This window comes from Platalea leucorodia (assembly GCF_965183815.1).
Source record: "Platalea leucorodia genome assembly, chromosome: 6".
In the NCBI taxonomy this organism is placed as follows: Eukaryota; Metazoa; Chordata; class Aves; order Pelecaniformes; family Threskiornithidae; genus Platalea; species Platalea leucorodia.
The window spans coordinates 36,338,856-36,355,297 of record NC_138828.1 but is presented as its reverse complement, the minus strand read 5'-3'; the positions used below and the strand labels follow the sequence as shown (position 1 = coordinate 36,355,297).

At 45.4% G+C, this 16,442-nt stretch overlaps 1 protein-coding gene across 1 annotated transcript in view; it reads right to left on the bottom strand.

Annotated features, from left to right (window-relative positions):
- Positions 1-16,442, bottom strand: part of FAM13A (family with sequence similarity 13 member A) — a gene marked incomplete at its 5' end in the record, with an annotated part of 135,047 nt that overhangs the window by 60,804 nt on the left and 57,801 nt on the right. Inside the window, one exon of the mRNA XM_082314773.1 lies at positions 15,721-15,893. Within this exon, the coding sequence (XP_082170899.1) occupies positions 15,721-15,893 (173 nt within the window). The remainder of the gene's footprint in view (positions 1-15,720; positions 15,894-16,442) is intronic.

The following is a 16,442-nucleotide window of genomic DNA, read 5'->3' as shown; positions in this document are numbered from 1 at the left end:
AGTTACTACTTTATCGTGTTCAACGCCGCAGCTTGCGCTGAAACAGCACCACCACAGTGATGAAATGTCACGTTAAATTACTTATTTACTGTTTTGTAGATTACACAGAGATTGATATTCAGCCTGTTCGAATAAGGCTAAGAAGATATGGAACACGTTATTTTGAGAACTGAAAGAACCATCCAAAAAATATAATTATGACTCGGTAAAAGGAGCGTGTACACCTCTCCCCGCCCGCCAGTGGGTCTGTGCACTGCCATTTCAAAAGCCCGACTGCAGCAGTCCCTGCCATGCCGTGGCGGGAGCACATGCCAGCACAGGTAGGCGCTCACAGCTGGCGCTGAAGGGAGGTGTGTCTCGGCACCCTGGAAACAAACCAGCCCTTTTCCTCCGAAAACCAAACCTCTCGCCCATGCCGTGCAGCCAGCTGCAAAGGCAGACCGCGCCGGGTGTGCGAGCAGACAGCTGTAGGTGGGGTGTGCACAGGGGCCAGCTCGGCCGGGCTCGGCTGGGCTCCCTTACCGCATTACAGCCCCTGCTGCAGTGAAGCGGCGGGAGGGAGAGGTTTGCTCGGGCGCAGGGAGCCGCCAGACCCCCACGGCTGCCCGGGAGGGGGTGGCCCCGCAGCACCTAAATCCCTATGAACCTCCGAGCTGCTCCCACCCCGCGGCAGGCTCCCCCCAGGGCTGCGCGGATTTCGGGGCGCTACATCGAGCCCCCCCCCGCCCCAGGAGGAAGGCAGCGATCTCCCCCAGCCCCGCTAACACACTGACCTGTTACACTGCCCGGCAGCCGGCCCGGAGCGGCGCTGCCCTGCCCGGCAGGGCCGGAGCCGCGGCTCCCCCGTGCCCCGGCCCGGGCAGCCCGGCAGAAGCCCCGCGCCCCGCCTGCCCGCGCAGCCTTTTGGGCCGGGGCTGCCCCGGCCGGACACGTACCTCTGCAGGGGCATGACCTCGCAAGCCATGCTGGCCATGGGGCCGCCGCCCGCCCAGCCGCGCCGAGCCCAGCCGCGCCGCGCCGCGCCTGCAGCCCCGCCAGCGCCGCGCCGCGGGGAGCCGGCGGCCAGGCCCGGCCCCGGGGAGGGGCGAAGGGGCCGCCAGCCCCGGGTTGGAGGCGGACGGCGACCCGCCCCGCCGACGAGGTGCCCGGCCGGGCCCCGGCCCCTCTCGCTGCCGCCGGGGAGCGAGGGACACCCGCCCCTCCCGGCCCCGGCCTTGGCAGACACAGGTTAACCAAACGATGTCCAGTTGGTCCTGGACCTGCCAGAAATGCCACAAGCCGAGCGCTGATTACCGCAGGATACCTTTTAACAAGAACACCCCACGGGGTCTTCCGTATCGCTTTTAGGAACTGTGACTCGCCCTCTGCGAGCTGCACCGGGCCGCGCTGCTGCATCCACGTTGCCTTCACCATGTAGAGGTGTCTGCAGGGGCTGGCACAACGGGGCGTTTGAACTCACCCCCCCTTTGCCTTGCAGTAGATGCAACTGGGGTTCAGCGGGTTTACGCGGTAGTTGGTCAACCGATTCGGACACGCAGGGAAGAGGAGCATATGAGAACTCTTCCCTTAATATTCGAAATGAAGAGATAAGTGTCGCAGAAACCAAACTGATTTTTACTGATGTTCCCGGTGGGCCACCCTCAAGCACTCCTGCTTCTACATCTGTGGCTGCTGACCAAATACTGCTCTGAAACAACGAATCACACCATTTTATTTGGTGGAAATTCGGGGCTGGGAAGAGCGGTAACAAAAGAACCCCACGCAACGGGTGTGCCGCTTTCCAGGACATAGCAGCCTTGGAAAACGAACAGTACACAAGCTGTCGGAAAGTCTTGCACTGAAATGTTTGATGGCTGCTGAAGGAGCATATCCAAAGTTTTATTTTTTTACCTTTGCACCTCCTCTGCCCAGAACGCCTAAGGAATCACCTTCAGCTTCCCCCTGACACTGGACAGAAACATTCCTGCTGCTGCCCTACCTGCGAACGACGTTACCACGCCGCACGCTTTATGCGACGGAGAAGCGGACAATCTCAAATGGATAAAGGGGCATAAGAGAATGGATCCTTTCAACATTTTAGGTGGTAAAAGCCTAATGGCTAATTCTGGCACAGCCAGACATGCCAATCTTCAAAAACTCAAGTCACTATTAAAAGCACTGTCACCTTCAACCCCAGCAAAGACTGGCACTGGATTGGAAGAAAGCTGTGGCAAAAGCTTAGTACCTATATGTTTAAGTCTTTCATACAGATGTAGGTCATGCGAACGAGACACATCAGCCTTCTTGAGAAGCAGCAGACAGTCACAGGTTAGCAGAAGAATATCAGACATTTCACAGGGATGCCTAACAGATCCTGACCTTTGTCAGCAGGAGGCAGGGGCATTTTCTGTCTTAAAAACAAGAGCAGCGGGTAGCTGCAGCCTGAGAAAGCGGTGGCGTGGAGCAGAGGCGCAGAGGTCAATCAAGAAGCGGCTCCGCTTCAGCACGTTGAGCTGTTTAATATTTGCTCCTGTCAGCAGTCCGACTGGAAGAAGTGCATTAGTAATGCTTCTGCCCATTGCCTCAGCACAAGCCCGTTCCGCTGCGCCACAGTCACGCCAGGCACAGCACAGGGCCCCTTTTTAGGAAAGTCAGCAGTGCTGATAAAGCGCTCTGCCATCATGGATCTGGGCTGCTCTTATCTGTGGCAATTAAATGAATATCTTGATGACTTCCTGTTAAATTAAATGCGCCATATGTGCTCTTAAGCAACTGAAGCCAGGAGAGAAAGATTTTACTCCGATACATAAAACTGCTTCAGTATAAAACAAAAGCACCTTGTACTGTTTCACAATTTGACAATAAATCAAATTGCCTCTTCCTGGCCAGTCTTTTTTTATACACACACAATTATTCATAGTTTACTACACTTCTATAAACTGAGTGTTACCATCAGGATGCCAATAAAAAAAATTAATTTTCCACATTTAACTAAGGACTCATCTACATGGGGAAGGAGTCAGGGTTCTCCAGAGCAGCTTGCTGAATAAACAGAAGTGGAATAACTCAAATAGCTGCTGTACTCTGAATTTATACCCTGGCTATTTTGTCCTAACTTCCATGGGACTTGCCTGTATAAATGAGCTTAGAAGTACTAAGATCCTCGACAAAGAATTCACTAACAAAAAGAGATGCTGTAATAACCAGAAAGATTAATTTCTGAATTAGCACCAGTGAAGAAGGTTAGTTCATGGCATCATGCTAAAGTCAACCAGATGCCTTGGGAGAACATTAAAGTTGCCCAGGGCTCCCTGGGCCATCAGCACCTTCAGATCCACTTTCTGTTTCTGTTCTCTTCTTTTGGAGTCCCCTCAATGGGGTATCAGTTTTCTCCTCTCCTTCCTTGTCTGCCTCTTTAACACTGCCAAAACCATCATGACTAAGAAAAGGTACCCTAGCTCGTGTTTCCCTGCACACCTGCTGGCATGCAGCTTCAACACCTATTAAAGGAGATCAAAGATGAAAAAATGCAGCTGGTGGACTTTTGCTAGCACTCCTGGTTTCCCAAGGTTTTAATTATTTCTGGAGCAGCTGTAGATATTGCAATAAAAGATTTTAACATGGAGAAATGTCATAGAGAGTGAAATTTAGAAAAGCACTTTGGGGCACAGTGGCCAACCATCGGTAAGAGCAGTAGTACCTGCTACTCAGACAGTGGGAAAACGCCCCATGGTGCATGTCACCTTACTTCAGTTCGCATCATCTCAATGGGCCCTCTGAATCTCCCACTCTGCTAAAGGAGCACGCAACTCCTTAATTCTTCATGGGTACGGACCACAAGTGATGTATTTGTGGCACGAAGTAGGCAGACAAAAGCTACCAGAAAACTGCAGCCTTATCTCCAAACAATTCCACTTCCTTCTCACAGCTGTTTATGTTAAAGCCAACTTGCTACTTGACAGAGGCAGGAATTCCTACCCTCCCCCTGCCCTCTTACATCCTTTTTAACTTGCATAATTCAAGCTGGGTTATTACGTATAAGACCTGGGATTATACAACATTTTGTTTTGGATTTGTTTGTACTTGTTGAATTTGTTCTCCCACGTTAAACATGAAAAACAAAACCTCTTCTGCAAGTTTCATACAATTCTTGCATTCCTATTGCTCAGAAAAGCCAAACTTATCTGTTGGCAGCAACAATGCACCGCAGTGGCTATTTATGGTACCACCAGACATACATACAGAGGATGGGGAAAAAAGCCCTCTCTCAGGAGAGGCACAGCATCCTCTCCACTGACTGTATGCTCCTTAGTGTGTCGTGAGTACTTCAGGAAGATAGACAGCAAATAACAATAAAAATTATAAAGCCCCCTAAAATACCAACACATATCGTCACACTTCAGCACCTACGCCAAGGCAACACCTGGGTTCAAACTATTTGGTTTGCAAAGTTCTTACTGAGATTCAAAAAAGGAAGACAGACACTGGCTGGAACCAAATATGAATAATCACTTTTCTCTACCACCATCAACGTTTAAAGAATGAACACACGTTTGGAAAGGAAGTCTGTCAATCATCATTACAGAAGTGCTTTCTCCTCTTTCTTTCCTTTTCATACTTAGCTGCACACCAAGTAATTTTCTCAGTGTATAAAGCAACAAGAGAAGAGGATCTGTGAACAGCACCAGAGGATACGAGACACAAGTGATCTAGATAATGGATTTTATGAGGATGTGGCTGCGTCTGCCTCCTGAAAAGCAGTTATCCCTTGCCTCGCTGCACTGTCATACACAAATTAGATACTATTTTTTAAAAAAAGAAAAATAAAAGATCTTGCCTGGTCTGATAAAATCTGAGGGTTTTTAAGATGCTGGAGCTCTGCTCAATACCATCAATTTATTCCCACAGTGGTTACTAAGTTATGCAATAATTTCCCCCTGGCAGAGACATGAAATGCAAAGCAAAGATATCATCAGACTGAAAATTAAAGAATGTACTTTTCAAAATACCACCAATACAAAATTTAAAATGCCATTATTTATGTACACATACATGCGTTGATACATGCATTTTTCTCTTTAAAATACCTGCGCATATAAACATCTGCAATTACAAATGATAAATACCCTGGAAAATCTCCCCCAGGCCAGAAGATTTGTGTGCACACATGAAATAAGCAAGTCACATGTAAATAGAAACCATATTTGGAAACTGTAGCCCTTCATGTCCAAACAAAGCAGACAGAAAATTAAATAGGCCCTGTCCAAAAGAGCACAAATGGGAAGAAAGAGCAACTAATATGTCAAAAATGTAATTTAGTAAAAGGGGAATCCTCAGAAAGGGGGTAAGTACTAACAGTGACTTTCCAAGGCTGGTACTCAGCTCTGTATCAGTTAATGCTTTTATCAATGATCTAAAAGGAAATGTAAAATAATACTGGTGGTTCTTTTTGTATGTTGTGCGCAAGCAAGCATTAGAAGTTTCCATACAGCCATGTAAGAGCCAAATCTGGGAACTATATGCAAGATGACGGGTCCTACTGAGGGACACAACATCACACCGCATCAGCACTTCTATACATGCTCCGAGTGACTGTGCGGCTAAAGAAATTAACATCGTCTTTGGAGGCATCAACATGGATATTGTGTGGAAAAGGTGTATTATGTCTGTATTGCCTACTGGAGTGGTTGCTACAGAAGAGACTGATCAGTTCAGGAATTCCCATTCTCAAGCAAGTTGTGAAAAACTGAAGAGTACTCAGAGACAACCCATGAAGGGAATGCAAGAACTAAACCCCATATGTTTAGTGCTTTTCAAAGAAAACAGCCTATGCATGCAGGAAACGTTAATATTTGACCTAGTACTCACAGGCTGAACAAGATCCAATGGCTGGGAGTCAAAGACAGACAAATTATGACTAGAAATGAGCCATTTTTAAACAGTGAGGATAACTAACTACTGACACAATTCATCAAAGATGACGGTGAATTTTTAACATTCTTACAACTTACAGTTGCTTCTGTTCAGGAACACCAAGCCCTAGACAAACTGCCCAGATGTTATTTGCAGAATTCTGTTACTCATTTTCGTGACTTATACTCCTCTCATCCAAAAGAGAAGCAGGTTGCTCTCAGCTGCTGACTTCACTTTACCCCTTTTATTTTTTGCACTGGCATAGAAATACAAGTTCTGTTGGCATATCCATGGGGAATATACTGGTTTTTTGCACTGTAGCTCCTCTGCTCCTTCCTGCAACTTGGAGGCCAAATTACCTTTTAAACAAAGCTAGTTAAAATCTGTTAAGGAAGAAACATATTCCAGCATTGTTCCTTAAACTTGCTGTGACAGGAGAAAAGCAAATACCAAGCTGAAAGCTTCTCGGAGCTTCAGGTTCTCAGAGTTCCTGATCTCAGCCAACAGATAAGCATGCAAGCACATTTCCCATTGAGAGGGACACCCCAAGCTCCCAGGAGACCTGGATTAGGTGCTGTGGCTGCTCTTCATCAAGCAGCAGTGTCCTTTGCAAGCAGTGCCACACCCGCTTGTCAGCCGCTTTAACTTGTTCCAAAGGGCTCTCGCCCCATGGGATAGCCCAGAAATTATTTCTTGGCCTCCCTCCTGCAGAAGGGGGAGGATTGGGAGTAGGTTCCTAAAGGGTTTTACTGGGAAAGCATCAAGTAATGAATGGTTGTGCCAGCTAATCTGCTGTGGGAACAGGGTAAAGCATGCTGTGCGACAGGTCACTACGTTCTTCATTTGCACCAGTTAGTTCGAGTGCCAGAGCATGGGAGAGCAAGCAAACAAGCAGGAGTCCGGTCACGTATAAGTTGTTTTCAAAGCAGACTTTTTCCAAAGCTCTGCTAATCTAATGGAATTCCTAAATATTAATGTCTAATGAAACTTTTCCCATTCCTCTAAACCATTATTTTTATAAAACGGTCTGCACAAAGACCCTTTAAAAATTCAGCTGTTTCAGACCAATGAAAATGTTTGCCATAGAAAACACTGAAGAAAAAAAACATACATTTGTCAGCAAAAAGATTCCAAAAATTTTTAAATGAGCCCTTGGTACTCCCTGCATTATTTATATTCCCTACCAAAAATGTCACTGGTTTCACACTTTATCACCTTCCAAAAACATCCTTCCGAACCTGTACAAAATTACTATCCTTTGAACTCCATGCCTCTGCACCCACCATGTTTCCTGCGTTCTAAAGCATCTTCAAGTAAAATGCTTGTAGTTCACCCTCAGCCATATGAAAATAACAACCGTATCAGAAGGGGCTGAGCAAAGTGGAGGAGCAGGCCACAGCATTCACGTTTGGTGCACGCGGCTTTCTACTCCACTGAAAGATAAACTGCCATCTGTGTTGGCAAGGGAGTTAGTCTGGCAGACTTACCCTCCAGAAAAACCCTCTAGAAATAGCTCCTCTTCTTCAGCTGATGATGTGACTGAAAGGAGTCCTCCCTTTGCACAAGCGCCCCAGTGGCCGGCCTGGCTCCCAGGAGAGGCAGTGGGAAAAGAGGACTTGGCGGGAGAGACCAGCTCTGTCTGGGAGGCACTAAGAAAAGAGTGAGCTGGGTGAGAATAACTCCATCTCTCTGCCTAGACCTGGGAGATGCATCTGCCATGGAAGCAAGGGGGATCCTGGCCAAAAGACAACTTTGACCAGATCTATTAAAACGTGACTGTATTTGACTGGAGCACAGCCCCCTCAGGCCAGTCCTAGAGCTTTTTCCTGCACCCAGCTGTGTATACATCAAGAAATACAAATTATTGTTTATGCGCAGCCAGATACAATGATGCTCAATCAGCGCAGCTCACTGCTGTGCCCCTCATTTGCAACATCAGCTTTGAGTCTAACCACTCCGTACGTGTCCAGGCTGCGCAAACACGCTCCTATCCTGCTGCAGGCCAGTCTGAGCAATGCTAGGAGTGGCACAAGTGGATACTGAAGGGAAACAAAGTTCAGTATAAGCCTACATTTAGTTATCAGGAGCATTCAGAACAACAAGAGAAAGGTCTGGAAGCTTGCAACTTCCCAACCCGCCTTCACAGTCCTGAGAAAAAATCCAAGCTTTTCTACCCAAGGGGCATAAATCCAGGAAAAGCTAACAAGAGTTTAGGGGAAAACTCATTTTCTGTGGTGCTCACTAGCCCTCTCAGAATGGTGGTCACTTGATCTTTTTTGCAATTTGACACTTTCTGGAGTTTTGGCATGTTTTTTTTTTTTTTTTGAAGGAAACTTCTATAAATTATATAAAACATGGTGCACTGTTAGCAGTGCTCCCAAGAGAGTAATAATTTCATGCTGGTTAGGTGGTTAACCATAATGCAGGAGAATAAAAGTCTTATTGTATTGGATATTAATCCTCCCTACGTGTCTCAAACTTTCTGAATGCAGAGAGCTTGGAGACTGTGAAAGGGCCTGAGGAACTGGTGGTGGAATCTCTTTCCAGGAGTCCTGTCAAAGCCTTAATGACTGGAAGTCATTAATGTCCAAGCGGCCTTTAGTAGTTTCTTTGCAATTACCTAGTGGTCTCTCTTTGCAGTCATCCCTAGCGCAAATACACTTATTGCAGCAGGTGCAGAATGAAAAGGAAAGCTTTGGTACAGAAACAGAACTATCTTCACACCTCCTAACTGCAACCCTCTCAGGCCAGGAGGAAGGCACTGAGCCAATGTGAGAAAGTGCAATTTGTAGATAAGCAGTCAGCTTGGGATCACATTCTGCACAACAGATAAAATGAGAGGAAATCTCTCATGGCCACTGACCATGAAAGAGGAGGATTTTACAACACTGAAGCAGCTCAGAGACAAGCAGATGCAAGCAAAGTGACAAGAGCAGTGAGTGACAACCCTGCCCTGCCACCCCCAGCCTTTTCTTATTAGACAGCCAGCTGACCACTTTGATTAAAAATATACATGTGTGTCATGGGAAGTCACAGCTGAACTCATTCAGCCTGCACTGCAACGTGCTGAACACAATGTCCAAATGCACAGTTCTTTCAGCTGAACCGGGAAATTGCAGCAGCAAAAAAGCCTGGCTGAGAACTCTGTGACCTCTGCCCGCTGATCTTCCTGCAGACTGCCTGCAGGACGCGGGCCCAGGTCCCCCCTGGGAAGCCGCGCAGGAAGGAGAACCTCACAGCTTCAGGTGGTAGAAAACTGCTTGCTCTGCAAAGCCACTGGAAACACGGCGCGCTATACTGAACAATGCACCAGGCACTTCAGGAGACAGGCTAAGGAAGCTACAGGAGAGGGAACTACTCGCTTACTGCAGTAAAAATAAGTCACAGTGCAGAGGCTCTGCCTCTTTCCTAGTCGCTAGTAAGACAGGTTAGTGATGGGTTTCTTGGTTTTTGTAAACACAAATATTAAAAGCACAAAGATATCCAAGGCTGGCTTAAATTCCTTATTATCCACTGTGTTCTGCCATAAGAGGCTACTGATCCTTTTGTTTGAAAATGACTTCAAAATTGTCACAGATGTTTGCACCTTATTTCCTATAGCAAAAACTATTACCTGACCCGTTGCTATCAGAAAGGTACCAGCCTCATGAGATGAAGGGACTTTCTTCTCACAGCAAAAGCAGATACAAAAACAATGAATAAGATGACAAAATAAAGAATCCTTCTAGCTGAGAGGGCAATGCCTCAGATATAGAAAGGGAGTCAGTTTTTTTAGCTTTGTTACTCAATTGGTGTGAACTTACTGTAGTCCCTTTCTGGTTTCTAAGGCTGCTGGATGGTGTCCCAGGGAACAGGAAAAGCTAATATACTTGGCTCATGGACGGAAAGAACAACTTTTGTTTCCATATGCCCGTTATGGCATTAAAGTGCTGCTTTCTACATTTAACAGTCGTCAGATCTTTGTTTCATTTACGATTCTTGTTGCTTCCAAGATGAGCCCCCACTTCTGTGGCACAGGTCAGGGCATCAGATTCAAAATGTTCTCCATCCCACAAGCCATGATTTGTCACCAGGTAAATCTTGCATAGAGAGGGAAAGATAAGATGGCTAGAGGTGAACAGGAAGGTTAGAACAGTATAATGGATAAAGTCTAATCTAAAGGAGTAACCTGTGCAGGGTGGAAGAGAGAGGGCAAATGCTTGGAAAAGTAAACTGAAATCCACCCGGTGACTTGCACGGAAAAAAAATCTACATAATTACATGTTTCTGTGACTGTCATTACATCTTGGCTGTAGACAGGGAGAAGAACCCAGGAAGAGCCGAGACCACACCCTGACTCGCCATTCACAGTCACCTACCTCGGAGAGACACATAAATCATGTGTCTTTGTAGCTGTGTTTTTAGAAAACTGAATGCTTTTCTTAACAACTCATTATGTAAGGCAGTTCCTACTGCCAGCATCTCACAATGCAAGAAAGAAGGGAATTGATTGCATAGGAGGGTGGAGACAAATGTACTCTCAAAGTTAAATGAGTCAGCTTGGAAAAACTAACTCAACACAACCTAAAGAGAGAAAGTGACAAACAGCAACAATACCTTACATAAAAAGTCCTCTCTGAGGGCTCAGAGTAGGGCCCACCAGCGGCTGCTGTGCAACGATGCAGAAGGCAACCGCCCTCACCACCTCCCCACCGACCTCATTCCAGACCTTTGCTCCTTTCCTGAGCAGTTTTCTCGAAGAATCCACGGCTGTCGGAAGGCAGCCCTGCCGGCTGCCTGGCTGCAATCCTTTATGTAAACCTGGCAGCAAGGCTCCTGAGCGATAAGGCAAATTATTACTTTGGATAGGGACTGAATGTACTGGCATGACAGACTTCAAAAACAAAAAAACCCCAAACCTAAACAAAAATAGTCAGCTAAGCAAACACCAGCCCCCCTTTTTGATTTGTTCTGGCAACAACAGGCACCCAAGTTCTTATCACACGCCAGAGAATAATGGTAAGTTTTGGCTTGCCTTGGTTTTAAACCGCAGCTGCTAAGAGGAAAGCCAACAAATAGGGAAAGTGTTTATAGTAAGCACAAACTTCTCAGTGTACAAATACATGGGTTTTCATACCTCAACAATTAACAGCGAGAACATGCAGTGTCATTATGAAGAGGGTGCAGCAGGGTACATTAACCCACCCCTTATTTTAGGGAGGCTGCTACAGCATGTGATTCCTTTATTTGCAGGACATGGGCCAGATATAAGGATCTTTGTGAACAAAAGGTTGGTATAAACAAACCTTCTCTTTGAGAACGTGCACATGTTAGAAAGCCAGCACGGGGTATCTGTGCTGGCAAATCTCACTGCAGCTGTGACTGCAGCCACAAACAGGACTTTATGATCTTTGGCACACAAAGACATGTTTAGAAAGTACTGGAGAAGGCAGCTTACTTACTGAACAACTGCTGTGGTTGCTCTAAGCTTTGGCTCTCTGGAACTGCACAACGTTTTTCACAAAGTTTGGCTGCCATACACGCACCCATTGCCCAGCACCTGACCACTACTAGCAAGGAAGGGTACCCCGTCGCACTCCTTGGATTGGTATTTCCACCTAAGGAACACGCACAGAACCTAACAGCACTGCAAACAGCAGGGTGCCCTCCCACTGAGGGATCCTCCTTCAAAACAGTACTAGGACTGCAAGGAGATGCAGCTCCAGCAAGTGCTAGAACAGCCATGTACAACAGCAAAGCCTATTTCAGCACCCTTTCCTGGGCAAAAGATCCCGGATGGTGACAACAAAAGTCTCCAGACAGCACGCACCTCTGAGCCAGCATCGGAAATACATTTCTGCTCACCGTCAACAACCCCCTGCCTCACCTTTTGGCTGCAGGAAGCATCTTCCCTCCTGCCTGAAGGCTATCCTTTTTCTTTGCTTGCATATGAAGTTTAGCATGAAAGGCTACGAACATTGCTTGCAGGAGGCCCTCCTAACTTTGTATCCACTTAAATCTTAATATATCCTATCCCTGAAGTAAAATCCATTCGACTCTGTTATTTGAAGCACTTAAGTTTTAGCACCTCTAGGCACATCCAAAATCACTCCAGCTCCTACTGCAGTTATGTATGCCCCTTCTGAATCAGAGCTTTGAGCAGACATTTTCCTTCTAAATAGTAGAAAGAAAGAAGGACCCAAACAGAGACTTGGAGCTTCACAGAACTGCAAGCCCACCCTAGCCCCCTCTCACTGGTAAGGCCCCAGGGAGCCCCTGCCTACACCCTAGTCCCAAAGCTGCTGCCTTCCCCGGCTCCTGAGGTCTGCAGTGTGGGTCTTGTGGCTCTCAACCAGGTCAAGATAAAGTAAGTGTGTGGTTCCCAGGGTCCGGAAGTTTGGCTGCCCTGCTCTGAAGCTCTGCACAGGAGCTCTTGCAAAAATGAGATAAGCCTCACAGAAATATGTAACAGGCTGCCTACTGCCTGCAGACTTTCATTCTTCTTTCAGAGGACCAGTCTCTTCTCTCCTGCCCTTTCCTTTCTTTCTTTGTCCACTGCTCTGGGATTTACTTGAAGACTGCATTACAGACACGTTTTTCTGCTACTGCATAATTAGCTGTTCGCCCTTGGCACACAGCTGTAATAATGAGGCAATTTTCAAGAGAACACATACATTGTGTGCTAGTGGGGATTATGGGTACATATAGTTAATCCGCCTACTTTGGTCAGAAAAAAGAACATATCAACTTTACAAATACCATTTTCTTAAGATAACAGTTGTGAACAGAAGGTGATACAGATTTTATGCTCTGCAATATGTTTTGACTGCAACTGATATTTCACATATTTCAAATGACAGCAGCACCTTCAAAAAATTCCTGCAATGAGGAATATCATACCTGTATGGAGGCATAACATGTCTTTCAATATTTAAAAAACTGGTAAGCCATTCTAGAAGACATAGTCACAACTGTAGCTGCTACTTAATATGCGGGTCTTCATTTTTAGGTCAACTGCTTGAAGACACATACTGAGAGGTATTTTAAATAGTATCAAAAATTACTAATCAACCAGAAGTCTCTCATTTTCTCCCTGAAGACCTCTGCTCCAGTGTCAAATGAAACTGAATGAAAATTTATTAAAGATTACAGTCCTTGCTGGGGGAGGCCTTACAGGCTTAGTGTGTGTGGTTATTTCTTCACTATTACACTTGTGAGACTGCTAAAGGTGGAGTTCTGCACCTATCGTTCTGTGTAGCCCTTCATCCTCTTCTAATTCACCCATATCCTGATATCTGAGCATGGAAAGGAAACAAACCACAGGTGTTTTCATGAAACAGCAAATGGTTATCATTGCCAAGAACAACCTTTATTCTTCTCTAACAAAGATCATATGATAGCTGAGCAGATACAGTCATTTCACTAAAAGATATCTGATAATTACATATAATTAATGATAACATTTATTTAAGAACTGTTAGTACTTTGTGACACAAAACCCCCCAACAAGAATAGCAGCGTGTTTGCAAAGCACTTTATAATCTAAGTCAGATGCCAGAGTCCTTCTGCTAAAAAAGGTGAAAACTCCTAATGTAGTCTGGCACTGAGATAACAGCGAGCTCACTGTGAGCTTAGATTACACAGGAGTGACACAAGGCTGCCAAAAGCATGTTTAAAACCACTCCTGATATATCAGAGCACTACATTAATGCCAGGGAACTGAGGTTTCTGACTGTTGCATAGACAGCTGTCCCCCAAGTGTGTTAGGTCTGGTAGAGACCTCTCTCCCTCTTCCTCTTAGGGGTGGCCCAGGGTCTCCTCTGCCATCCAGGAGCTGGATAGAAAAGAGCAAGCACTACCTGCTTCAGCAGCAGCAGTAGATCACTGACAGAAAAGTACTGGAAGCTAACAGCAGTGCAGATACTCAACCCAATTAGGTAAATATGCACAGAAGTGTGATACAGGACAGAAAACTAGGGCATTCTTGAACAAAACGGGATTACGAGAGAATTAATTTCTACAGTTTATTAATTTCCCAGATAAAATTAGAGATGCAGACATCTTTCATCTCAAGGCCTAAGCATGGAGATTAGGCTTCTGCCTAATTACAAACACATCTCATTTGGTGCTTAATGTCCTGTGCCAGTATTGGCCCAACTGTCCTGTACTTCAACCATACTCTTCTAAGGAATTACACATTGATGGGGAAGTATGAATTCCTACAGCAAATGATTACATCTTTTGGGGAACGTTCTCCTAAAAGAATCACCATTTCTTGGGGCACTTCATGAAGTATGTCAGTCACACATACCTTCCCAGACATGAGACTCGGCAGTCCTTTGTTTCAACTCTCGAGCACTTGATTTCTCTTCATGCCTCACAACATGTAGTGGCGTACGGGCAGGGGCACACTCTCTGCCAAGCTCCAGCATATCAATACAAGAGGCCGTAACTTCTGATCCAGCCCCACCTGCTTGGCCCTGTCTAGCTGGTAGAACTGTATTGCTTTCTCAGTTTTGCTAGCTGACCTGCTTTGGTAATAGTTTCCTAATTCATCTCAAAAGGAGCTGGATTAATGAAGACATGTAAACGAAACTGATGTCTTCTAGCTGCAGGAGTTTTGCGGGCAGGCTTGGGGACAGTGAACCACAAAGCTAGAAGGTAAAGAGCATGTGTGCCTGTAAGGGCTAGAAACCGGATTTGACATCTTATTTGACAGCCTTACTACCATCATTATGATTCAAAATCTGGTGTTAGTGCATAATTTCCTAACTCGTCCCACCATTATTATGAATCAAAATCTGGTGTTAGTGCATAATTTGCTAACTCATATTGTACGCTGAGTGCTGTCTGTCTGTCTGTGCTAGTGCTGAGAATAGCACTTGTCTCCTGCTTACACAGTGAAGTCACTCAGTTACGTGTCTGGCAGCACTGCCTCTGCTTTGTGTTCTGCATTGGTATGCAGAGACACCGTGGTGTCATGTTTCGTGACATGTAAATAGCACTATTTCCCACATTAGGCCAACCCCATATTTCAGTAGCATACAGCAATTTCCCACAGTAACCTGAATCCTTCATGCGCTGCACTAGACACAAGAAGAAAGGGAATGACAGACTCAATTCCGTATCCTGAGAACAGCGAAAAGATACTGGTTCAGTCTGATGTTCAGGGAAGGACTTTATAAGAAACCAAATTGCCCATTACCTGTTCACCTCATTGACAAAGTGCCAGCAATCAAAACTCAAGATACTCTTTTTGATAGATACTCTTATAGATGCTCTAGGCAGATAGACTCTTATAGATAAATTCAGATAGATACTCTTATAGATACTCTCTAGATACTCTTCTTATCTCTGTCTTGTCTGAACAACACTAGTACTATGAACATTCCTGCCAGAAAGATAAAACCCCTCAAAAGCCCCTTCCTTTCTGGATTAGGAGTGGGAATAAAGTCAGCCATCTGTTAAGACTTAAACTGGGTAGATCATATATGCTTAATTACTCAGAGGAGACACCGCACATTTCGTTTCCTTCTTGTGCTCGGTGTCATTTCTAGTGCCTGATCTTAGATTAGTCCTGTCCATCTGCACTCCTTCACCAAGCAGGCCACCTTCATATGCTTGAAAATTTATATTGGAAAGGCAAACTAAAGCACACAGCTGGCTTTGTAAGGAACCTGTTGGAATGCGTGGCTTCAACAGGGATACACACATTAATTTGCCTTACATCCCAGCATACTGACTTTGTAAGCATCAATGGAAAAAAGGTGTTCAAAATGCTCAAGAGTGGGAGGTGCAGGTACAGAACAAACAAACACACACATACAAAGACAAAAAAGGAGCACTAACCTGGAGAAAAATGCATCACTGTTAATGAAGGAAATTTCATCTGTTAAATCTATCTCCTTCCAACATGAACCACCATCTGTTAATCGGAGGCTGACCTGAGGTATTCCATCTGACAGGCCTGGTTGTGGCACTAGGCACGTTTGGCTGGATCCTTCCATTGTGGACTTTGTCATCTACAGAAGCAAAGAGGGAGAAAAATGAAATGTGAAAGGAAGAGAGGGCTGAGCAGCCTTTTCAGATAATCTGTAACAGAAAGACATTCCGTACTCGCGTACAAACAGCAAAGGATACGACAAGGTGCAAAATAATAATATAAAATGCATATAACTCAATCATTCTGCTTGATAAAGACTATTTAAAGAAAAATAAAGTTGTGTCTATTGAAAGAACAGGGGCAAGAGTGAAATTAAAAAAAAAGGAAGGTAACTAAAATAAAGTTATTTTCTGTGGCACAGAAGACAGACTAAAAAACTTCTCATTGAATTTGCTTCTTGACACAACTAGAGAAACAGATGGTAAAAGCAGTTATACACCTCTTCTCAACCCCCCTCCCATCCTTTTTAATGGCAATTGATGTCAATAGGTGCCCTGGAAGGAAATTTCTCAGGCCGTGAACATTCTGGATTGGCATTCTCTGCCGAAGCAGCCAGGACACAGAGTTGGAAGCTGGGCTCCCTAAATCCAAGACAAAGTTTCCAAGTATCACTGAGCCCATCTACAGA